Below are 27,598 nucleotides of genomic sequence, written 5' to 3' on the forward strand. Positions count from 1 at the left end.
AATACATTAAATATGATTACATCTGTCGTACATACTTAGCTAGCGGAGAGACATTTATAAGAACTGGAATCATTATTCTTGGACAAAAACTAAATCTAAAAAAAATCATGTATCTATGTTCAAAGATCAGCGGGTTAGCGTAGTGGACATTTATTTTACAAAACTTTGACACAGCTCTTCTTGTGTTTATTGTACACTTCTTTGTTCATTATCCTTTCACCAACAGCAGTTCTTAAATCACCCTTTTTCACAGCTTCAGTTCTTAAAATGTTAAAGTTTCATTCATAGATTAGATTGATTGTTTTGGAAATTAAGTACAAAGCTACACGAAGGGCTGGCTATCTGTACTCTGTCCACCATGGGTATCGAAACCCGGTTTCTAGCGGCGTGAGTTCGTTGTCTTATTATATCTGACGATACATTTCGAATTTCTCCACTGGAAAACTTATACACATTTCATCGCTAACTTGTAACAATTTGAATATGACCTACTTAGAATGTTAGCTATCGAAACATTAGTTGGACAAGTGTCGGTAAACCATACTTGTTTAGTTTAGTTAAAAGTTGAACTTCCTGTCCAAAATGTAATAACATTTCCCCGGAAGTTATGGTCACTCCACACGCTGGACAAGATGACGACTGATTGTCCGACAGATCCCTTTTCTTTTCCTCTATAACGTAAAATAAAATGTATATAAATAATCAACTAAAAAATATATGATATACAATAGTTCTTCATTTCTACAAATAATTTTATCGGTAGTAGCAAAGCGAGGGTTTAACATGTAATTACTAGCTTACGTTAACTGTAAAAACAACCAGGAACACGTAATGTACGTACGTTAAGTCATTTTACTGTATGTTAATATGTACTACGGAAGCCAAGAGATAATGTAATTAATAGCGGTGGGAGCCACTTAATGAATGCTATCATGGTTCTAAAGTGGAGACGATGAACCATGAACATTAATTAATGAGATCGTAGAGTGGTACCACAACTGCTATAGAGAACAGGTTGGAGCACGGCTCGCTCAGCTGAGACCCATTTGTCACACGTGCTGTTCAACATGGAAAATCATTTCCAACACCAAAAAAAGTTACTAATCTGTGATAAACGTTCTTCTCTGAATAATTATTGGATTCCTAAGTAATGTTAGCTATACGAGAAGGATGTGGATATGACGTGCTTATGGACGAGGATATGAGTGGTACTTGAATCTATATGTTATCAACGAATCTGAAATAAAACACCTTACACAATATCATATATATATGTTTGTGTGTGTGTATCGTATTGTTTTGTTTACTGTTAGTAAGGTTCAATCTTCAATACATGTGTCTACACTTTGACCTTTAGCAACTTGTTCATGGCAACTGTTTACACGTGTAAACACATCAAAGTGTTCTTTGACACTAATGTTCAATACAGCCGAGATAGTGTTTGTAGATTCAGGACTTGTATCTGAAGTTTAACCTTTAAAACAGAAGGCAGACGTTCAAACAAGAATTTCTTCAGTTTGTGTTTTGTGAACATTTGTACGTTAACCTACCGTATGTAATCCTCACGTTACCCTGTATCACATTAACCTTCTGAACCGTGTGTGTGCGAGTGTGTATTTTCTTACAGCAAAGCAACATCGAGCTATCTGCTGAACCTACCGAGGAGGTCGAACCTCTTATTTTAGCGTTGTAAATCCGTAGACTTACCGCTGTACTAGCGGGGGGCAAACCGTGTGTAATTCACATCTTAATATACCAAACCGTCTTCCATAAAATACTTGTATAATACAACAGTTATGTGGTTCATGTTCTATAAAATACTTGTATAATACAACAGTTATGTGGTTCATGTTCTATAAAATACTTGTATAATACAACAGTTATGTGGTTCATGTTCTATAAAATACTTGTATATACGTAATGTGTGTACACATTAGATATATTAGACAAAGTATTTTTATTAAATTATCTGATAGAATGTGGAACAGTTGCTTGGCACAGCTCCTGTAGCAAGTATTGTAAAGATTAACAACAGAACGCGACTGTTCCAGCCATTCAATCAGTCATCAATAACCAGCATATTGTATGAGCGATCCCATTGGTTTGTTTCTTTGTTGATGTCGAGTTATGAATATTGCTAGTTGGAGAATTACGAACTGGTCTATCATTGGTTAGAGAGGACCTTCCTAACCCCCTTTCCATTAATGGGCTAATGATACCGACGACAATCGGGAACTTCCTAACTCTGTTCTCATTAATGGGTTAATGATACCGACGACAATCAGGACCTTCCTAATCCCCTTCTCATTAATGGGCTAATGATACCGACGACAATCAGGATCTTCCTAACACCCTTCTTATTAACGGGCTAATGATACCGACAACAATCAGGTTCTCTTGAAACTAAACATTGCCCATTTCACTCATTCTCTGACTCCTACTAAAAACGACAACAGGCTCCACCTGTGTTACAACTCGACACATATAAGTTTGTGGGACAAATCTAACGGACAAGAGAGGGTTAGAAAATTGCTAAATTAAATTACCGACTATTTTCAACGACTGATGGAAAATCACATCAGAAACGTAATCATAATACTAGATTAATTTTCGTGCAAGAACTGAGATATAACTTCAGATAAACTGATTTAGATAAAACATAATTCGACTAAAAATTTAACGTTTTGACCAACACCTGCTGAACTTACCTTTTTTAAAACTTAAATGTTTCGTCTAATTGACAAATATACAGTACTAGAAAATTTATTGAGTTGTAAAAAAAATAATTTTTCGATATTTTTTCATAAATGTATTATTTATAGATATGTATCGGGCTCGCTCAAATTGGCCCGGCATGTCCAAGCGTGTTAAGGCGTTTGACTCGTAATCCTAGGGTCGCGGGTTCGAATCACGGTCGCACCTAACATGCTCGCCCTCTCAGCCGTAGGGGGCCGTTATAATGTGACAGTCAAACCCACAATTCGTTGGTAAAAGAGTAGCCCAAGAGTTGGCGGTGGGTGGTGATGACTAGCTGCCTTCCCTCTGGTCTTACATTGCTAAATTAGGGACGGCAAAGCTACTCAAGGGCTATCTGCGCTAAATTCAAACAAGCAAACATCGCTCAACTTTAACGTCTCTGGATTTTGACTAAACTTTCAAAATCTACAGTAATTAATATATTAACCTTCACTCAACTCTGGCCCCCACCAGATGTCACTATCTGTTAAACAATGCTGCTTTAAGTGTTCCTACTCCTGCAACAGTTTATCATTATTTCTTTAAGACTACTTCTTAGACTAAAGTGTCGTCATTCCCTTCAACAATCTAATATTATTCCTTTAACAATACATAACTATCGTTCTGTTTCAACCCTGTCCGTCTATCAAATCAAGTTTATATTTTTATAATTACAGATTTGTGTTAGGTGAAAATTCGACCCACTAAAATGTAAAAATTATGTATATATTGTGTTAATGGCTTAGTTTAGTTGGAGCCAACAAAGATTTTCTATTCCACGTTTTTATTAAATGTTTTTGTTGCTGTTGTTTTCTCTACGTTAGCTTCAAGAATGTTTAGGTTTAACAATGCATGACGGTTTGAGCTCTACATTGTATCCTTCTTTAGTGTTCATGTGCTTGAGCGTTAAAAATAAAGCATTTTGGGATAAAAGCTGACATTTTATTTAACAAAAGCCTATTGTTAACTCTCTAGAGAAATACTGCAGTGAAACAAAGTCGATGACCTGTTTAACCAGGGAGGACATACACAACTAACATACACTATTGACATACACAACTAACGTACACTACTAACACAAAACTCCTTAGTAAATTTCTAAATGACTCCAGATCCAAAGACGGTCAGCGATCCACGCCATTAATTCTGACTGATCGTTAGATGACAACACGAACCTAACAACCACGTAGTGCCATCTATTGTCGGTTGAGACAACAAAAGAAATTACGCACAGCTGTCAATTTCGTACTTCCTAACTTGAGATACTACTGGAGATATTGGTGACGTGAAAAAACGAAAGAGAGAGGAGTTACGTGTACTGGAAACAAAGAGACCCCACACGAACAGGCTGCTACATAATGGTAATATGTGGAAATAAAATGTTATTCAAACATTAACAACACATATAACATCATGGACGAAAGATGTACACAACACTGCTGAGTGTTATAGTAACCTTTAAGGTTTTTAATATCATATGAAAAATCATTACACTTTAACACGACAACTTCGACTCACTGTCCTCAGTTTACTGTTATAAATAATGATTCTCAATGTATATATAAAACACCCACTAAAAATATAAATCTGTGGTAATATATACCATAAAGAGTAAACAAAATTCTAACACGCACAACAGCTGCCACAAGGAAAGTAACACATAATACAAGTCACTCAGCTTGATAAAGTCGTCATGAAATAAAAGAAAGGTGAGTCAATCAGGTAGATAAAGCCATCAGAAAAGTAAGAGTGGTGAGTCATTCAGGTAGATAAAGTCGTCATGAAATGAAAGAATGGTGTCAACTTTAAAGTCTATAAATTCCACATTGTATACTTGGCGTTTCAAAACTGTAGAAACACAAAAATGTTCTCTTCTAAGAAATGTGAAGTCAAATAGGATCCGACCAGTTTGTTTTTGTTTTCTCTTTTCTTTGTACCACATATACGTTCCTTAAATATCTGCAGAATGCCATTTACCCAACAGTTTTTCAACTGTCTTGAATCTTAACACTCAGGACACGTATTTTAAATGAGGTCCGGTGTGAACGTTTCCTAAGCTTACCGACTTTCAGAAGGTTATACTGGGTTTACGGTCGACAACACGGTTTGCAAAAAAATGTATATAACTAATAGTTCTATGAGCTGCCATATTTACAAACCTTAGTATTTTTTATGTTATGTACTTTTAGTCAGCTTGTCATATTTACAAACCTTAGTCGTTTTGATGTTATGCACTTTTAGTCAGTTTGTTTATATAATTAACTTGACTAATTTAAAAGGTACTTTTAGTTATGATCTACGTAATTATTCAATGTTAGTCACGCGCTACTGTATTTGAACGAATTAATAAATCCTAACTCTGTCTGAAACTTAAGACGATATTTGGTAATTGTGATTGTTATACAAGTCCAGAAGTGGGAGGTCAGTGGTCGCTACACTTCGATCAACTGAGTGATTCGTTTTTTTTTTCTGAATTGATCCTTATTTTAAATATTAAGATGGTTTGAATCACCCCCTCTCTCTCTCTTTGATTGTCTGCAATATAAATTGAAGTCTCAATATAAATTGAAGTCTCAATATAACAATAAACATAACTTATCTCTCTGTAACAATAAACGTAACTTATCTCTCCATAGCAATAAATATTTCTATTATTCCTTCATATTCTATTTTGTTCCCCAGTGGCGTAGCGGAAGTTTTGTGGACTTACAACTCTCTAATCCGGGATTCAATACCCGTGGTGGGGGCAGAGCACAGATAACACTGTGTAGCTTTCTCATTAACTGCAAACACGCAAACTCTCTAACCTGCCCTCTAGTTGCTCAGCTATAAGTCTGAAAATTCAAAACACTCCAAAAGTGAGTTCCAATACTCGTGGTGGGCAGGCCAAGAAATTACGAATACCCATAAATCAGAAACATTATTCACCATTTTAGGTTTATCCAAGTATGGAGAAATAATCCGAAATATTTCGTCATGAAATATAGAAGCAGACGGTTTTGTTATGAAGCCTAACCCGACTCTCGTTTTACCGAAAAACACAAACACCACCTTGGAAGTGTGCACTTACTAAATGTTAAACTTATTATAATTACGTTTAAAATTTTGTAATTATAACGAATGATTATCATACAGTTTATTATTCTTGTTAGAAACGGGACAACTACAGGATTATTAAACATGACTACACTAAATGTATTTTTAACGACTGAATGAAATATAAAACAACCGATGAACTAAAGATACGTCAGTTCGTAACATCAAAGGATTTTCTGAAAATTTGTGAAATGGTTATCAGACTGAGAACAATCACACGAGAGTGTAACAAAAACTATAAACTCTCTCTGAGCGGTCAAAACGACCAAGTTGGAATGTTCTCGGTAGTGATGGTTATTATTCATGTCATCGCTAAACCTAACAAAATGTCGACGCAGCCTTCCACTAGAGGTTCTGCCACCTGGTGAAGCCATTCTGGTCTGGTTTTACTCCGTGTTTTCGACAGTTTTGTTTTGTTAGTAGTTAATGATTACCACCCTAATCTAAATAAATAATCGCAATGAGAGGTCCAGCTGTGTCATGCGAGTCCGCTCGTGCTGCTGGCACGAGACACGCATGGCATATCGCGAGTGAAAGATACTACCTGAATAAATAAACCTCCAAACCAGTATCTCCCTATTCGCTCTCACTTTCATTCCAAGGTGCTGAGAGGTTCCATTATTACCAACTGTTAAAACGTAAATACCATCTGAATTCGTTTACAGAAATGTAAAAGGAAAATTCCATTTCCTTCGTTAGAAACGTACTTGTAGACACGAACCAGTTGTTGTACTACCAGCGTAAGTTTCGAAAACTTAAATGCACGAGAAAAGAAATATCGTTCTCTGATACAGGACAAAGCTACTTTTATAACGGTCTTTCCTCACAGCTCACGAAGGACAGGTTGATGAGTTTATATAAAAATAGCTCAACATATCTAAGTGCACCTGGGTGTTTTTTAATATGAAAACTCACAGCGTTGAATACAAGAATCTAATAAACAACACGATCAATTAATTTACATAATTACTGCGCATTCGCTCGTTGAATTCTCAAATACTATGTTTGTTTGTTTTGAATTTTGCACAAAGCTACTCGAGGGTTATCTGCGTTAGCCGTCCCTGATTTAGCAGTGTAAGACTAGAGACAAGGCAGCAATTCATCACCACCCACCGCCAACTCTTGGGCTACTCTTTTACCAACGAATAGTTGGTTTAACTGTTACATTATAAATAGGGCGAGCATATTGGGTTCGACGGGGATTCGAACCCGCAAAACTCAGATTACGAGTCGAACGTCTTAACCCACCTGGCCATGCCAAGCTCAAATACTATGTTAAAAAATGGTTTAGACATATAGTATTATATAACAGAGACTATATAGAAAACATTCAAAATACTTCTAAAATTATTGAAACTGTTTCAAATATTATATTGATATTATAGCTAATAAGGGTCAGTAAACAAGGGTAAAGCTCAGAAATCTTCATTCCACTACAGCGTAGTGAATCATACTGTCAATAGCATAATCTAATAAGGTTTATTAAGCAGCAACAACATAAGCAGGAACTAAGAGATCCATGTTGATGTTGTTTCTTTCAGACCAGTTTACATCTCTAGAAGTAATGGTCTAGTTGTGTTTATGGGACGTGTCCACTCGATCTGAGGGGTAGTAGTCTCCTTCATTAGATACTGACTTTTAAGATTTCTTTCCTCACATCATGACCCCCCAGTAACATGAAAGTACTGATTTTTGTTTTCTTCCCCAAACTAACTTTTTGTCCCCTTATGCCCCTAAAAAAGGAAAAAAAAACACCCTTGAAGTACCATTGAGTCTGAGATACGAACCAATATAAATATTTCTCAAATTACCGTTCTTTAACTGTCAGAAGATGGTCATAGGTACGAACAAAGATTGAGTATCCATAACTTTTAAAAAGGATAATTAGTGAACTAAACTTATATTTATCCAACTCTAGCAGTTGTGGCTGACCAGCAACAGTGTAACTTTGACTAACATAAGTGTGATTTTACAAGCGGTCACTGTGACTTTGACCATTACGGTTCTATATTCGTTGTTCAGAGCCTAGATCGTCATGTTAAACTCATAGAATAAATACTGTGTGCGAACCGAATAACATGACCAAAAACTATGTAATGCTCATGTAGCAACAAACTGTATATACTTCCTTATACGAAAACCAGAGGAACAACAAGATGTAACAAACGGTTTAAGCCGGATGAACTAGTCATATCAACCACGGCTAGCGTTATTCTAGAAATTACTAAATCTAAGGAACTAGGGTTGGGCCAGATGTCATAATGATAGATGTGTTAACACGGTTATTGTCGACTGGATCAGGTGAGACGTGGCTGGTAATAATATTCCTCATCTCCACTGTTATGTGTTCGACCGTTTGGATAAATTTGGGCCTGTGAAAGACTTCAGCGAACACTTTTAACATCCTTAAAGAAGGGGGGGGGCTTATCTCAGCTTTGTAAGCCCCTGTAAATGACAATTTGATAAGGACGCACTTTTCCAGCCATCTGCGTTACCAATATTCAAGACCACACATATTCATGTATATGATGCACAAAAGCACTCAGAAAAACACAAGAGACTGACAACATAGAATCATCCAGTATAATGATTCATAGACGATACTGACTGCTCTCGTCTCTCATACATGTTGTTCCATAAGGAATGAAGGTGGATTATAGCAAACACGGGGTTTGTGGAAGATTACTGTGTCCTCACAATGACTAATGGTTATGAATGATGAGGAGACGTTGACTGCTATCATCTCTTTGTGGTTATTAGTTGTAACATCAAATCACAGCCTTTTATATTCACCCGAAAAATGAAACCTACGAAGGATTAGTTCCACAATAAATCAGTCAACCCTACAGCTTAAGTATGAAGGGGTTCCTGGGCTGTTTTCGTGTTTCTTCCAAACTTACGACACTATCACATATTCTAAAATTTAACTGGGGTTAGTTATTAGATTATAAGCAGCCGGTCGACAGCAAACAACTAAATCCATCAACCTTACTTCACGGCATCTTCTATGTCTTGAAGACTGTATTTGATCAGAGAGAAGAGACAGTTTTATGAGTTAACATCGACAACAAAAACAGACAAGATTACCAGAAAATATTTTTACAGAACATCTATATAATATAGATTACACTTTACACACACAAAGATGAGGCATATAACTATATTGCTTTCCCAAAAACCAAGATAAGACAAATTAATTTTCCCCAAAACCAAGAAAAGACAGTTTAGTCTCACATCACCTAAATTCTGCGACAATAGTAAACTTAAAACAATGCACTACACAGAAACATATCATCTCTAATTCGGGTATAGCATCAAACACATAAGTCTATCTCACAGCCTTTAAATATCAGAACAAAACCAGTGACAAAACTGCAAGTTGACACCTATAATCAGAATCTTGTCGATAGGATGTTTTTTCATTTATTTCCTTTTACGTTGTTATATCATATTTGTTTTACCTTGTTATATCATATTTGTTTTACCTTGTTATATCATATTTGTTTTACCTTGTTATATCATATTTGTTTTACTTTGTTATATCATATTTGTTTTACCTTGTTATATCATATTTGTTTTACTTTGTTATATCTTATTTGTTTTACCTTGTTATATCATATTTGTTTTACCTTGTTATATCATATTTGTTTTATTTTGTTATATCATATTTATTTTAACTTGTTATATCATATTTGTTTTACGTTGTTATGTCATATTTATTTTACTTTGTTATATCATATTTGTTTTACCTTATTATATCATATTTGTTTTATTATATCATATTTGTTTTACCTTATTATATCATATTTGTTTTATCTTGTTATATCATATTTGTTTTACTTTGTTATATCATATTTATTTTACCTTGTTATATCATATTTATTTTACCTTTTTATATCATATTTGTTTTACTTTGTTATATCATATGTATTTTACCTTTTTATATCATATTTGTTTTACTTTATTATATATTTATTTTACCTTGTTATATCATATTTGTTTTACTTTGTTATATCATATTTGTTTTACCTTGTTATATCATATGACTCTTGTCTTTAGTCCTTTGTCTCTTTTCTTATTTTTTGTGACACTCATAAGTAACCAGTGTTATAAGTTACACGGTTGAATCTGATACTAGTTGTTATACTACAGTCTGTAAAGCAGCCTGGTGGTCAGTCCGTAAAAAAACATGTCCACATCATCAAAATCTGGAAACGATTCTGTTTTAGTCCATAAAAACTTTCACGACTTTGAACAGAGCGGATAAACAACGAAAACATGTAAGAAACTTGAATTACGTCAACAAACTGTTGAAAGTTCACTAAAACTGTTTTCCAAAGAGCACATTAATACGAATATTTAGCCCGAGCCAAAAACAGTTTTTGCCATTATTAGTAGTTTTAGTCAGCTTCCAATTGCTGCAGCATTACTGGGCATGATATACAGTATTATGATAGGAATTGATTGGCTTCTACCGATGTATTTGGAGACCGTCTGCTTTAGAATAGTTCAGTTAAAGACTTGTCCGTTTACAGCGCTTTGCAGAACGCCAGTAATGGATCAACTGGAAGACAACAGCTTGTAGTGTTGTAATGTATGATTCATGTAAAACATGTCATGTTTTAATGTCTGATTCATGTAAAACATGTAATGTGATTCGTGTAGTTGAGTCTAGTTGTTGCTGTCTCATCACTATACACTTCATGATAGTGAAGTGACATGGTTTATAACATAATAACCTTTATTGCTGTTTTGGCTCCAAGTTCGAATAGCTTGATCTAGAACTTGGTAAAATGTACTGAACTAGTCACTTGTTCTCTTCACACGTGCTCTAAATATTTTCGATGTCACAAGTATTTCAAACAAACATCCAGTAAAGATCACACAGAAGTGAGACAAATGGCCCTTCCCAACACAGAATCAACATGGATCAGGGTAACAGTAATCCTACGTGCAGTTCGGGCACACGTGCATGTTGGTGCTTTGTTGTTATATCAGAAGATTCCAGGACACGACCTTCTATAAACCTGGTCGCCGTTCTTTTACATGAACATTGTAAACATTCTCGACTTTTGTCGGTAAGACATCAAAGGAGCTTGTCCTCAGGCTGATCCTGGTGGTCGGGGTGATGACCACATTTAGGGTTATCTGTTTCTGAAATGAAGCCACTTGCCTCACTTTATGGCATCTTAATTACACCCAACACAAATTATATACTTCCGACAAAGATCTATTGGTTTTAAAGATCTAAAGTGAAACCCTAGAACAAGACCATTTTGCTTTTTTGAAATCCAAGACAATCCCGTAAGAACCGCCCATCGTTAGTAAAAGACTTGTTTATAAACGAAGGACTACTCAAATCATTTCTCACAGAGTCGATTCCCATGTTAATCTGATAAAAACGTCTCTTAACATTTTAGTAAAGTTCACTAGGCCTAAAGTTGTATAACATACGTTGTAGTGTTTCCATATCAGCAAAGAAATAGTGCAGCTTACCTTACAGCTACTAACATTTTCCATATATCCATGGCCAAGTGGGTTAAGGCGTTCGACTTGTAATCTGAGGGTCGCGGGTTCGAATCCCCGTCACACCAAATATGCTCGCCATTTCAGCCGTGGGGGCGGTATAATGTGATAGTCAATCCAACTATTCGTTGGTAAAATTAAATTTACATCCATCTTGTCTTTCCCTCAGAAAAAGACTTATTTTGTAGGGGCTAGTTTTCAAGCAATACAGTACCCAAATCATGTAGCAAACATGAATAGCTTGGCATGGCCAAGTGAGGGTAGGGTGCTCGACTTGCAGTCTGTGGGTTCATATCCCTGTCCCATCAAACAGACTTGCCCTTTCAGCTGTGAGGACTTTAAATGAGACGATCAATCTTACTATTCATTGGTTAAAGAGTAATCCAAGAGTTGGCAGTGGGTGAAGATGACTAGCTGCCTTCCCTCTAGTCTTACACTGCTAAATTAGGGACGGCTAGCGCAGGTAGCCCTCGAGTAGCTTTGCGCGAAATTAAAAACAAACAAACATAGTATTTGAGAATTCAACGAGCGATTGTGCAGTAATTACGCAAACCACATTTCTGTTGAAACGCTATTAACATAATTAGTTAACCACGTTTCTGTTGAAAAACTGTTAGCATACTCAGTTAACCACGTTTCTGTTGAAAAACTGTTAGCATACTCAGTTAACCACGTTTCTGTTAAAACATTGTTAACATTACGTCAGCAGTTAAACTTACGTGTGATTTGATAGTTGTGGACAACAGAACAACAACTACAAGACATCACAGCCTTAAAGACATTTTGTTTAGTTGTAGAACACAATACGTAAGTATGCCTGAACGATTATCGACGGTGAGTTATACATATATTAACAGTATTACGTGAAAATAACACTGTGAACCAAATTCTTACTTTGACAAGGACGACTTCCATTTGACGTCTTGCGGTCAACGTGATCATCGGTGTCAGAAGCTTGAGTTTCGGTCAGTCGGTCGTGTGTTTTCGGTGAGATGACCGGCGTGTCGGTTGAGCACTCTTCTTTAACCTGAACGGGAGAAGGTAACCCCGCTGGTAAGGATGGGGTGCTACTTTTGTCCGGGGGAGTTAGGAAAGATGAACTCGAATAATGAGACGACGACACGTCGGAGTTGTCGGGTTTTAAACATTTTGTGGGGATAAAAGCAGACGCGTGAAATCCATTAATTCTGCGATCATTCGAAACCCCCAGGGATCTAAAAGTCCCCCCTGCTCCAGTGTTGAGGAAGCTCACTTGCCTGTCGAGACAAGGGGGGGTTATAATGGAGGAAGAAGCTGGAATAAGGTGGGTCGGCAGGGTGGGGTAGGTGTCTGTCTGTCCAAACATGGTTCTAACGGGGAAAGCTGTCGTTGACGTGAAGGGTGTGTGATAGACAGGATCTTTCTGGCGCTGCACTTGCAAATTGAGCTGGGCAGCGTCAACTGGCTGAGATGTGAGGTAAACTGAGGGTTCCAGCCCTCCCATACACAACTGTAAAACGATAAAGTAGGATTAATCTACTGCAGGTAGTTCAGTTTAATATAAACAGTTTTAAACATCTACACACACACAATCTTCAGCTAACATTATTAGTGTAGCATAAATATCTTCACACACACAATATTTAGCTAACATGATTCATGTAATATAAACATCTTCACACCAACAATATTTAGCTAACATTACACTACGTAACAGAAATTTTGTTACTGGATAGCATGTGTTATTTCTTAATTGCTTGTGTTGTAAAAGTACAGAAAATGGCCATTATTCCCTTCAAACTTTGCTTTTGTAACCTGGATAATGAAATTTAGAAATTAACCTATTTTCTATGTAAAAACGGGCAAATTTGCACATTTTCATTTACATAAAACAACATATGAATCAAGATTTCATGTATTTATACTAAAGTTATACAAAAATGTTTAGAAGTGAGTAGTTTTCGAGATTTGCGACTGTAATGTAAATCACTTTCACGTATCAGCCCTCAAATATAGTCTCCCATCATATTTTCGTTATACGCCCCTTGGTAGAGGCGTTCAAAGTCCAGTATATCTTGGTGGAAGCGCTCTCCTTGCTCCTCTGAGTATGCTCCCATGTTATTCTTGGATTTATCAAGATGAGCGTCAAGGATATGGACTTTCCTGGACATCCTGCAGCCTATTTTACTGTAGTTCTTCACCAGAGCTTCAACCAGTCCCACATAATTTTCGGCCTTTTGTTTGCCCAAGAAGTCCAGAACTACTGCGACAAAGCTGCCCCAAGCTTTTTTTCCTTCCTATTGAGTTTCTTGGAGAATTCTGTGTACTCCAGGATCTTCTTTGTTTGTGGTCCAACGAAGACACTAGCTTTGACCTTTGCCTCAGGCAGCTTAGGAAGAAGTCTCGAAGGTACTTGAAGACTACAGACTCCTTATCAAGAGCTGTGATAAATTGTTTCATAAGACCTAGTTTTATGTGCAATGGTGGGAACAACACCTTCTGGAGGTCTACTAGTGGATCGCACTTGATATTGTGCCTCCCCACAGAAAACTCGGCCGGTTGTGGCCAGTGCTTCCTGTTGTAGTAAGCTGTGGTGTCTCTGCTGTCCCAAAAGATAACAGGGAAACTTGGAGACTCATCAGAAATGCCACCATTTTGAAGTCTCCGATAACCTACCAGCCATACTCATCATACTAATTTAGCAGTGTAAGATTAGAGGGAAGGCAGCTAGTCATCACCACCCACCGCCAACTCTTGGGCTACTCTTGTACCAACGAACAGTTAGTATCAGCTACTCAGCACTGAATCTACTTGTAATTTTCTGGAAAATTGGTAAATTTGAAAATTTCATTACCCAGGTCACAAATGCAAAGTTTGAAGAGAAAAAAAATATTTTCCATTTACTTTAGGCATAAGCAATTGGGAAATAACACTTTCTGCCCAGGAACAAGAAAAAGTAAAAATTTTGGTTCATAATGTTATTAGTGTAACATAAACATCTTCACACATGGAATGTTTAGCTAACATGATTAGTATAACATAAAAATAGCTCCGCTGTAATAAATGTTGAACAGAAGAAAACGTTTTTAAAATGCGATTTTATTTCACGTCAGCTGTTCACTTTCATTAAATCTGACCAAGATATATTTTAGATACCTTTAATATTGCAATGTGAGAAGATGAAAACCAGTGTGATATATCTCAATCTCTTCTTCTCATATTAGCCTCACGAGTACTAACTTATAACAACCTTGTCGTTCAATAAAACAATGTTTTCATCCCTTAACATTTGTTTGGAAGAAATAATTCATTATGTTTGAGTCCATTTAGCGAAATTAAAGAATAAATACACTGATCCTCTAGTTTGTTTCAAAGTGAAACAGAAATCTTTGTTAGCATTTCTAAAACGATATTAATATAGCGGCATACAATAAATTATTCGATAAAAATTGTACTGACCTGATAGAAAAATAACGTTTAAGCAAATAATATTTTTCTAGATGGCGCTTTAAGTAAAAATTTATTGATAAACCATAACTTGTTTTTCACTGGGTTGAATAATATAAAATGTTTTTTTGATTAATTTCCAGTTTTTTGTCTCTCATTAATGACAGTTTATGGTATTACACTCCAAGCTATATTTCCTATAAAAGTTCATGTTTTTATTTGACAAATAAATCCATTTGTATTGTATATATTTGTCTGATATCTCGACACGCTTGTATCATGAGACATTATACGACCCAAGCAGTTCTGACATCTAGTATTCAACTGTTATCTGCCATTCGAGCCACGGTTCACAGACGTAACGACCAGGGACATGTGCCACCATCAATTCTTCTTCTATAGAAGAAATACACATTTGGTCAATAGCCCTCTCCTCGCTTCGTGCCTGTATTTGCTATTACATTAATTGTTCCCGTCCTCTTAAAAACGTCTTCCAAAAAACGAGCAGTCATTCCACGGCTGCGTCCGCTTCCACGAAATTGACACAACAAAACAATCGAATTGTCGAATCGATCAATCAACTGATGTTTGAACACAACAGGAAGCACGAAAAGTATGGCAGTAGTATGATTTAAAATATTCAACCAAGTAGTATGATTTAAAGTATTCAACCATGTGGTATGATTTAAGGTATTCAACCATGTGGTACGATTTAAAGTATTCAACCATGTGGTATGATTTAAAGTATTCAACCATGTGGTATGATTTAAAGTATTCAACCATATGATATGATTTAAGGTATTCAACCATGTGGTACGATTTAAAGTATTCAATCATGTGGTGTGATTTAAAGTGTTCAACCATGTGGTATGATTTAAAGTGTTCAACCATGTGGTATGATGTAGACATATACGGAGCAAGTAACTCTTGTACTTTGTCTGTGAGATCGCTGACACGAGGTCTTCTTGAGTGGCATAGCCAGTCAACCTGCGGACGTTTAACACTAGAAACCTATTTCTTAAACCCCGTTCTGTTGTACACAGCACAGACAGCTGTTTCTATAGCTTTAGGCCTTTTACTACAAACAAAGAAAATATAACAAGAGTTGTGCATTAGATACATTTTTTGCAGTAAATACCTATTACCCTTCCTAGCGATTTCTTCATTAATTTATTGTTCTAAACACGCACTCCTGAAAATCAGGTTTAAAAGAAGTCTGTTATATTCTAGTGATGGAAACTTACTACAGTTTAAACAAAGGATGGTTTGTTTATTGGATTTCGCGCTCCGTTATTTGAGTTAGTTGTGAAGTGATTAGACTAGAGGTTAGGTAGCAACTTCTAGACCTCTGTTGCTGGACTGAACATTTGGATCTGAATAGACTCTGTCTATGCATTATAAGAGTTAACAGAGAACGTAATGGTAAAATAAACCATCTAATCTGTAAACATGTTTTTTTAGTAACGTGCTAATCGATGTAATTATGAGTCTAATCTGACTTTTGGAGCGACGTTGATAATTTAGTTTTTTGTGTAGTAATTTTTAATACATTTAAAGCGAGTCATTAATATAGCTATTCAATGCGCCTGCTGTGTTACGTATTGACTCACGTGATTCTTCGTCCTACGTTCCGGTCGCCCATTCAGCCGACAACCTCGTAGGAGCCGCTGGAACAGCTGTGTCGGGCCTGCTAAGGAAACCTCAAGCATGAGAAAACAGAACCACCGACTTTTATGAAGTACTTTAACTGCCTAACGTAGAGGGAGTTGTTAATAAGTCGACCAGCGATAGCACTTTAGCGAACAGCGAGTGTTCCGCGGTAGGACTAACTCGTGCAATAAAAGCGATTCTTTCGACACTATCCCAGTGATAACCCGACTGCCATGTGACTATAAATGGCCAGTTAAATTCCACCGCGTTTCCTAACTCTACAATTACCCTTACAAACGACTGATTTCCGAATAAACAGTATTAAAGGGTCACATCTTTACTGCAAGTCGTTTGACTACAAATCTGAGGACTACCCCCCTCCGCCGTTCTTGTCCTAGCTGAGCGGCATTCTATCCATGTTTCACAGACGATTTCTCTTCCCAAGAGCTTTCACACTTTAAGCCAATAAAATTACACATACAAGTAACACACAGCTTTCTGTTTACGTTCTAACCTGAGGAATTTCGAAAATAAACACAAAATATTTTATAGATTCCATTATTTCTGTTGTACAATGTAATCACGTCCAAACATGCTTTAATTTTATTCACTGAATTACCATAATAACAAGTCAGTTGTTACAAATATTTATAATTTCCACAACACTTGTTCTAATACTGTAATAAAAACTACTATTGAGATATTAATATTACTACAAAGGTGAAGTAAGTTATGGAGTAATGGCACACAGAAGACACGCCACAGTGCATCTTTCACTATAAATTATTCATTGATCACATAAATCATACAGTACCGTTTGTTCACGTTTACCCCTGATGGGTTATTATGATCATATTACTATGTTTTATCACATCGAACCCTACTATGGTACCTGCGTTTGGAAGGTAGTCGGTAACAAAGCTACAGGTGTGGTAACTTCCACTTGGTTACCTATCCTACAGTGGTACTTGTGTTAGGAAGGTAATCATTAATCTATTCTAACAAAGCTACCGTATTGTTTCACATTATAACTTTCTATATTTCACCACATTAAGGTTCTAACTCTTGTTGTTAACCTGACTTTAAGAAGGAAATTATCCCATTCATGTTATACAGTCCTACGGAAAAGTCTTAACAAATATTTCATATTGTACGACTTGTGACAATAATATAAATGAGTGAGGACCACCAGTATCCGTCACTATAAAATGTGAAAAATGTATTTATATTTATCTATGTGTGCAGGAGAGAAAAACAAAGTTCAATAGTTCATAAAGTAAGGTAGAAAGAAACCTGTTTAGGTGACAGCTGTTTCGTCACGGAGGTCACTCATCCAATAAATCAGAAGTAAATAACATTACATATTCATCAACACAAACCCGTTGTTTTAGCTGTAAATCAGATGTAACACAGAAAGACGATGATAAAACACACAGACTGTACTTACTATATCTTTGTATCTAGGTGTAAATAAAGAAACATAATAACTACTTTCTTCACCATATGGCGCCACTAGTAGCTGTATGCTATTATACAAGATTTTACATATGATAAAATAGTTTCATATTTGAACTTAAGAAAAACACATCAAACCAAGTCGTCTGTCATACTTGTTCCATGTATAAACCACATCAAACCAAGTCGTCTGTCATACTTGTTCCATGTATAAACCACATCAAACCAAGTCGTCTGTCATACTTGTTCCATGTATAAACCACATCAAACCAAGTCGTCTCCCATACTTGTTCCATGTATAAACCACATCAAACCAAGTCGTCTGTCATACTTGTTCTATGTATAAACCACATCAAACCAAGTCGTCTGTCATACTTGTTCCATGTATAAACCACATCAAACCAAGTCGTCTCCCATACTTGTTCCATGTATAAACCATATCAAACCAAGTTGTCTGTCATACTTGTTCCATGTATAAACCACATCAAACCAAGTCGTCTGTCATACTTGTTCCATGTATAAACCACATCAAACCAAGTCGTCTCCCATACTTGTTCCATGTATAAACCACATCAAACCAAGTCGTCTGTCATACTTGTTCTATGTATAAACCACATCAAACCAAGTCGTCTGTCATACTTGTTCTATGTATAAACCACAACAAACCAAGTCGTCTGCCATACTTGTATGTATAAACCACATCAAACCAAGGTGTCTGTTATACTTGTTCTATGTATAAACCATATCAAACCAAGTCGTCTGTCATACTTGTAAACCACATTAAACCAAGTCGTCTGTCATACTTGTTCTATGTATAAACCATATCAAAACAAGTCGTCTGTCTTACTTGTTCCATGTATAAACCACATCAAACCAAGGTGTCTGTCATACTTGTTCCGTATATAAACCACATCAAACCAAGGTGTCTGTCATACTTGTTCCGTATATAAACCACATCAAACCAAGTCGTCTGTCATACATGTTCTATGTATAAACCACATCAAACCAAGTCGTCTGTCATACTTGTTCTGTGTATAAACCACATCAAACCAAGTCGTCTGTCATACTTGTTCTATGTATAAAACCAAGTCGTCTGCCATACTTGTATGTATAAACCACAACAAACCAAGTCGTCTGCCATACTTGTATGTATAAACCACATCAAACCAAGGTGTCTGTTATACTTGTTCTATGTATAAACCATATCAAACCAAGTCGTCTGTCAAACTTGTAAACCACATTAAACCAAGTCGTCTGTCATACTTGTTCTATGTATAAACCATATCAAAACAAGTCGTCTGTCATACTTGTTCCATGTATAAACCACATCAAACCAAGTCGTCTGTCATACTTGTTCTATGTATAAACCACATCAAAACAAGTCGTCTGTCATACTTGTTCTATGTAGAAACCACATCCAACCAAGTCGTCTGTCACACTTGTTCTGTGTATAAACCACATCAAACCAAGTCGTCTCTCATACTTGTGTTATATATTAAACAGATAATATTCTTATGTTCTTTATCAAAGCCACTCATTGGATTATCCGTGTGGTGCTTACCCAGTCAAAACAACCAAGCGCCAGACGACATAATGAGAGGATAAGCTTTCATTCTAAAAACGCATTTACAACTGAAATGATAAGCACCATCGGTACTCAAAACCTGGATCATCCAGTTCATAACCTAAAATGTTAAATGTCAATCCAAACGCGTGGGACGTTTTCTTTTGTTCTTTTCCGGCATACCCAGGTGGTTAACGCTCTTGACACGTATTCTGACGGTCCTGAGTTCGAATTCGCGTCAAACCAAACATGCTCGGCCTTTCAGCCGTGAGGGTGTTGTAAGTCCCAATTAATCCCATTCGTCGTTGGTAAAAATAGTAGCCCAACAGTTGATGATGGGTGGTGATGACTAGTTGTCTTCCCTCTTGTCTTACACTGCTAAATTAGGAAGGGCAAGCGCATTTTGTCTTCGTGTAGCTTCGCCCAAAATTAAAAAGCAAACAAATTCTTGATGACGAGAAATCCACTTGAAATAAAAATGTATCTCAGAACCAGTATGGGTATTAGCACTTTTATTCATAAGGAGAGAACAAATGTTTAGACCTTCCAAGGTCATCTTCAGGTTAAGAAAAAAAGCACCTGAAGATGACCTATGAAAGTCGAAAAGCTATTCTCTCCTTTTCAATAAAAGTGGCTATACCAGCCATTCTGACATACAAATAAATAAACTATACTTTTATAGCAGGGCTACAAGAACCACACAAATATCAATTCTCACAAAGGAATGTTTTTTAGTTTGTTTGTTTCAATCTATTTCAGATCGGTATAAAGAGTTTTAAACATGTTGTGACTTTTGTTTTTTTATGGCACACTGTTTCACTGGCACAAAATAAAAATAGAATATATTTTAAAAAATATGTACAGTACAAGTGCTTTGGAAAGAAAAACATTAAAATGTGTAATTTTGCTATCGACTTTATTTTTAAGAATCAACTAAAGTAGAATATTTGAGACAATTTCTACCCCCGAGTGGTAATGTCTTTAACTAGAAGTTGAGAAGAACCATCTGAGTGTAGCCACTTTCAACTACACAGAAAAAAGTGACATTTTAAGGTATGAAAATATACTGAGTCGATAATGTTCCTTTCCTTCAGAGGAACATTTTTAGATCATGCACGTGACTATACATCAGAAAACATACATCAAGCTAATGTTAATGTTTAGAATTTCTAATTAGTTATTCATTAGAAAAATTCGTAAAAGTAAGACGTTTTAGAGAGTAATAGACGATAGATCGGTTTACAGTATGTTTAACTAGAGCACTACACATATTCAACCTTAAGTGTAGCTGGAGTACTCAACATACTAGAGTAACTAAACATTAGGTGTAGCTAGAGCGCTAAACATACTGGATATTAGGTGTAGTTTGAGTAATAAACATACTGTACATCAGATGTAGCTAGAGTACTAAACATACTAGACAGGTGTAGCTAGAGTACTAAACACACTAGACTGGTGTAGCTAGAGTATTTAACATACTGGACATTAGGTTAAGCTAGAGTACTAAACATTAGGTATAGCAAGAGTATTAAACGTACTAGACAATAGGTGTAAATAGAGTACTAAACATACGAGACATGAGGTGTAGCTTGAGTATTAAAGATACTAAACATTACGTGCAAATAGAGTACTAAAAATACTAAACGTTAGGGTTAGCTTGAGTAATTCACATACTAGACATTAAGTGTAACTACAGTGATACACATATTAGACATTAGGTGTAGTTAGAGTACTGAGCATCAGGTGTTGCTAGAGTACTAAACATACTAGGCATTGGGTGTAGCTTAAGTAATAAACAAACCAGACATTCGGTGTAGCAAGTATAATACACATACTAAATATTAGGTATAGCTGGAATAATACACATATAAGACATTAGATGTAGTTAGAGCAATACACATACTAGACATTATGTGTCGCTACAGTAATACACATACTAGACATTAGGTGTAGTTAGAGTAATACACATACCATACATTAGGTGTAGATTGAATACTAAACATACTAGACATTAGGTGTAGCTAGAATACTAAGCATACTATACATAAGGTGTAAATAAAGTACTAAACATACTAGTCATTACGTGTAAATAGGGTAATAAACATACTAGACATTAGGTATAAATAGAGCACTAAATATACCAGACATTAAGTGCACCTAGAGTAATTCACATAATAAACATTAGGTGTAAATAGAGTATTAAACATACTAGACATTAGGTGTAAATAGAACACTAAAAACTAGACATCAGGTATAAATAGAGTACTAAACATACCAGGCATAATGTTACTTAAGGTATTAAAGATACTAGATATTAGGTTTAGCTACAGTATTAAACATAGTAGGCATTAGGTATAGAGTAATGCACGTACTAAACATTAGATGTCGTTTGAGTAATAAACGTACTAGACGTAAGGCGTATCGAGAGTACTAAATATACTGGGACGTACTAGACATAAGGCGTATCGAGAGTACTAAATATACTGGGCATTAGGTTAGCTTCAATAATAAGTATGCTACACATCAGGTGTAGCTTCAATAATAAGCATACTATACATAAGGTGTAGCTAGAGTAATATGCATACTACACAATAGGTGTAGCTAGAATACTAAACATACTAGACATTAGGTGTAGTTGCAGAAATACACATCCTATACATTACGTGTAGCTAGAGTACAAACATACTAGACATTACGTGTAGCTTGAGTAATAAATATACCATACTTTAGATGTAGCTTCAATATTAAACATACTATACATTAGGTGTAGATAGAATAATACTCATACTAGATCAGTGGTTCTTAACCTTGTTGGAGGTACTGAACCCCGGAAGTTTCGTACTGGCATTCACTGATCCCTTCGTAATTGGAAAAATAAAATATGATTTTTTTCAAATTCAAAACATAAGTAGATATTTTATTAGTACACAAAATGAACCATGCATCAGTTGCACACAATATCACTGTGTTCAAAGAACAAAACCAACAAAACATGAATTTTACACAAAAACAAAAACAGAACTCAATGAATATTTACTGCAAATCAATGTGACTTTTGCTGTTGCCTTTCAGAGACAAGTTCAGAAATGCGCGGCTTCACCTTGGCAAGTGCCACTCTCATATCATTTTCGCAACAAAGTCTGTTCCTTTTCTTCGTTTTTATGTCTACCATCCTCCAAAAGGATTGCTCGCAAAGATACGTTGTAACAAACAGTATGAGTATCTCAAGGGCTTTCTTAGCAATAAGAGGGTACGCTATGATTTGGTGACACCAAAACGTTGAGAGCGTTGTTGTTCTGAAAAGTTGCTGTTGAACCTGGCTCTGCTGAAGTTCAATGATTTCGTCGAAGTATTCATCATTGACATCTGCTGTCGTAACACTAAACGTGAACGACTGTCTCACCCATGCTGGATATGACTCTCTGGTGGGGAAGTATCCGTCGAGAGACTTTGCAAGCTCATCTAAGTGCATGGCAATTGCTTGCTTCAATTCCTTGGGTACAGAAATGTCTCCGATTTCAGACACATCTTCGATCTTACTTACACAGTCGTCCGGCAGGGGAAAGTTTGCGAAGTTATCATTCTCTGTTCGTCGTTTCCATAACGGTAGCTTTTTTTTAAAAGCCTTCATATTTTCTTCCGCTTCGATGATGTTGATTCCACCGACCTGCATCTGTTGATTGAGATGATTGAGAGCATTGAAGATATCGGCCATGTACGTCAAAATGAGAATGAACTCAGATTTTTCGAGGCAATTTGCATGACACTGTTGGTGCTCTCGCAAAAACAGGGCTAATTCCACACGCATGGCAAAAACACGATTCAGCACCTTTCTCCGAGATAACCACCGAACCTTAGAACGGTACAGAAGTACCTCGAATTCAGAGCCCATTTCATTACACAGCTTATTCAAGATGCGGTGCTTCAGGGCACTATTTCGCACAAAGTTCACACATTCCACTGAAATTTTTAATACTTCTGCCAGTTTTAAAGGCAAGGTTTTTGTTGTCAACGCATGTCTGAGCAGAACACAGTGCGTTACAATGATGTGTGGTGCATCGGCTTTCACCAGCGCACCAAAACCAGAGTTTCGTCCCAGCATGACTAGAGCTCCGTCCAAACAAACTGCAGAAACTATATCCCATAAAAGATCGTTGTCTCTGAAGAAGTCATCCACAAGTTTCTTTACATCTGCTGCCTTAGTTGTTGTTGTAAGAGGCTTACAAAATAAAAAAATCTTCTTTTATCTCGTCGTTCTTCACATAGCGCACGAATACAACAAGCTGGCTTAGATTGGAAACGTCAGTCGTCTCTTGGGTTGAAGGCTGAATTTTGCTGGGCTTGAAATCAAATCTGCAACTACTTGAGTCAAGATGTCATCGCTCATGTCATCTATTCTGCTGTTGATGGTATCATTTTAAAGAGAAATTTGGGATAACTTAATTTTAACAGCTTTTCCTCGCATGATATTCGCCATCTTCAACGCAGATGGTTTTACGAGTGCTTCACCAATGGTTTGTGGTTTGCCCTGCTTTGCGATCAAGTACGCAACTTCGTACGATGCTGTTAGGATCGGTTTGTCAATGGGTACAAAGCAGAAAACAGGCAAAGTAGCCTTTTCATCGAGCCTGGCTCGCGTTACCTTGAATTCAGCAAGCGTTGTGTTCTTGTATTTCCCATCTCCATTCAGCTTTAGGGAGTGTTCTCTTAGTTTTGCCGGTGCTAGACTAGAATTGCTCAACTTGACATTGCAAATCATGCATTGAGGACGCTGACTCCCATCATGTTCCGTTATACACGTGAATGCATATTGTACGTATTCGTCCGACCACTTTTTGTTCGACATAGTTAGTATGAAGGGATTGAAAGATTAGGAAAAATATCACAAATGACGCACGATTACTACAGTCACAAGTCGACTGCTAAGCGCACGAAGTTCCCTGCAGCACAGATATTAAGGCCAAGTGATGTGACGTGATCAGCCGCAGCTAATAATGGCCAAGAAGAGCATGACGTCACGAATTACGAGTGATGTGAACGGAACGGACACACACACGATGACCGAAGAAGATCGAAACGTTGTTGGCTCTTCTGTGTAAAATATTTTCTTAACCCAAACGAGCCGTTTTTGCATATACACACACACTGTCTTGACCTCCGTCGAACACCTGAGACTGACTCACCGAACTCCTGGGGTTCGCTTGAACCCAGGTTAAGAACCACTGTACTAGACATTAGGTGAAGCTAGAGTAATACATATATTATACATTGGATGTAACTTGAATATCAAAGATACTAAACATTAGGTGTAGCTGGAGTGATAAACATAGTTGAGATTAAGTGTTGCTTAACAATTAAACATATTAGACATTAGGTGTAGCTAGACTAATACACATGCCATACATTAGCTATAGCTTGAATACTGAACATACTGGACATTACGTGTAGCTTGAGTACTAAAAATACTAGACATTACGCGTAAATAGGATACTAAACATACTAGACATTAGGTGTAACTAGAGTACTGAACATACGAGATATTAAGTGTTGCTTCAGTACTAAACATACTAGACATTAGGTGTAGCTAGAGTAATTCACGTACTATAAATTAGGTGTAAATAGAGTACTAAACATAATGTACATTAAGTGTACCTAGAATACTAAACATATTAGACATAAGGTGTACCTAGAGTAATACAAAGACTATACGTTAGGTTCAAATACAGTACTAAACATACTAAACACTAGGTGTAGCTTGAGTAATAAACATACTAGACATTATGTGTATCTAGAGTACTAAATATTAGGTGTAGCAAGAGTATTAAACATACAAGACATGAGGTGTAAATAGAGTACTAAAGATACTAGACATTAGGCTTAGCTAAATTATTAAACATACTACAGTGTAGTTAGAGGTATACACATACTAAACGTTAGGTGTAGCTTCAATAATATACGTACTAGACATTAGGTGTAACTTAACTACTAAACATACTGGACATTAGGTGCAGCTAAAGTAATACACATACTATACATTAGGTGTAGCTTAAATATTAAACATACTGGACATTAGTTGTAGCTAGAGCACTAAACATACTAGACATTAGGTGTAGTTAGAACAATATACATACTAGACATTAGGTGTAGCTAGAGTAATACACCTAGTAGACATTAGGTGTAGCTAGAGTGATACACATACTAAACATTAGGTGTAGCTAGAATAATACACATAGTAAACATTAGGTGTAGCTAGAATAATACACATAGTAAACATTAGGTGTAGCTAGAGCAATACACATACTAGACATTAGGTGTAGCGAGAGTAATACACATATGAGACTTTAGGTATAGCTACAGTAATACGCATCCTAGACATTAGGTGTAGCTACAGTAATACACATATTAGACATTAGGTGTAGCGAGAGTAACACATTCTAAATATTAGGTGTAGCTAGAGTAATACGCGTACTAGATATTATGTGTAACTTGAGTAATACATCTACTTGACATTAGGTGAAGCTATGGTAATACATATGTTTGGCATTAGGTGTAGTTAGAGTGATACACATACTAAACGTTAAGTGTAGATACAGTAATACACATACTAGACACAAGGTGCAGCTAGACATTAGGTGTAATTAGAGTACTAAACATTAGGTGTAGCTATAGTAATACGCATACTAATCATCAGGTGTAATTTGAGTAATACACGTATTAGAGATTAGCTGTAGCTAGGGTAATACACATACTAGACATTAGGTGTAGCTAGAGTAATACATATACTAGACATCAGGTGTAGCTAGGGTAATACACACACTTAACAGTAGGTATAGCTAGAGTGCTTTGTTCTGGGATAAAAAGTGGCATTCTTATATTAAAGTGTTCTCTATAGATTGATTTTAAAAGGCAGTCATCCTGTCACGTATTTAATCGAACAACACAGTAGTGTAATAATGGTTGTTGAATGACACACTCTGTGAGTGGTAACACGATACCAGTGTCTTTACTTCTATAACATACAGCTAGACGTGTTATATTACATTCATCAAATGTTTAAAGTGGCTATAAATACATTTACAGCGAAGTACGTGGATGTCACTCCCAAAGTAAAATAACATTTCTCGTCCAAAGCCTTATTTAACGAGAGAATCACGTAACTTTGTAAGACAAACATTTACCTGTAAATTTCCAGGGAACTTGAGTGGAGCCGGAAAGTACGCGGGTCTTCCTCGGAGACGGTCGCTGTGACTGGCCATGTCCGAACCAATGTAACCGTCAATCTAATAAAACTTAAGACGTAGTAGATTTCATCCGGAGCGAAACGAAACCAGAAGTTAACGAGAGACACCCTGAATTATGATAAGAGTCAAGAATCAGTGAGAGGACATGTCAGAGTTAATAGCTGTAATGACCACAGCCATGCATGAAGTTCAATTGTAAAAAACCGATAAAGACCGATGACGTAACATCAGTAATATTAAATATTAAACTCAGTAGATAACTAACTGCACGTGTACAATCTAAACACTAGCCTCAACTCACACGCGCAGAAACCTTCCCCAAAAAACCGTCCTTAAAGCACGCGTCCAAACCTCTCGTGCCGGTTTGTCATTGGTTAGCTGATTTGTAATAAAAACACTTCACGAGTTTTGTGAAGTCCTAATAAGGTTAGACGTTAGCTAGGGCAAGACATGCCCCTTAGAGCAAATAAGGTGTTGTCGAAATAACCTACTGACGAAGAAATTTAAAGATGAGAATAAAAGTTGAGTCGCTCCCAAGTTAAAGTCGTCTGCTACTAAGACTTGTCTTGCCTCGAGCCGTCACTGGGGGCTGGGCATACGTGCGTTTTCGAGGCGCCATTGGTTAATTTTGGAGCGGATCATCACATGCTTGTAAATACACACAATCGAGTAACACCGAAAGCGCAAGTGTTGAATAATTGTTTCTGTGAATTACACAACAATGATTTACAATTTTTTCAGCCAAATGTTTACAAAGATAGTTAGTTTAGTTACAGTTATATTAATAGTGGATTCGTTATTGTTATTGTGCTGGTGATGATGCTTTTGTCATTATAACCGAACGACTTTTAGAAGCTATATCTGTTAGGAACAGCGCCATCTGTTAGCAGTGTGCTGAACATGG

General features: G+C 36.5%; 1 protein-coding gene across 5 annotated transcripts in view; it reads right to left on the reverse strand.

Annotated features, from left to right (window-relative positions):
• The window catches only part of LOC143243849 (E3 ubiquitin-protein ligase Rnf220-like), a 43,409-nt gene extending 16,172 nt beyond the window's left edge, over positions 1–27,237 (reverse strand). The window contains exons 1-3 of one of the 5 annotated variants that reach the window (XM_076487559.1): positions 26,632–27,237; positions 12,253–12,847; positions 545–671 (exon numbers count right to left, since the gene is read on the reverse strand). In XM_076487559.1, the coding sequence (XP_076343674.1) occupies positions 545–671; positions 12,253–12,847; positions 26,632–26,709 (800 nt within the window). In that variant the 5' untranslated portion in view covers positions 26,710–27,237. Of the gene's footprint in view, positions 1–544; positions 672–12,252; positions 12,848–16,394; positions 16,773–26,631 lie in introns of those variants that run through there. The other 4 variants (XM_076487562.1, XM_076487563.1, XM_076487558.1 and 1 more) reach the window with 4 other exon arrangements.
• Positions 27,238–27,598: the final 361 nt, after the last annotated feature.

The sequence above is a fragment of the Tachypleus tridentatus genome, chromosome 2 (assembly GCF_004210375.1).
Source record: "Tachypleus tridentatus isolate NWPU-2018 chromosome 2, ASM421037v1, whole genome shotgun sequence".
In the NCBI taxonomy this organism is placed as follows: domain Eukaryota; kingdom Metazoa; phylum Arthropoda; class Merostomata; order Xiphosura; family Limulidae; genus Tachypleus; species Tachypleus tridentatus.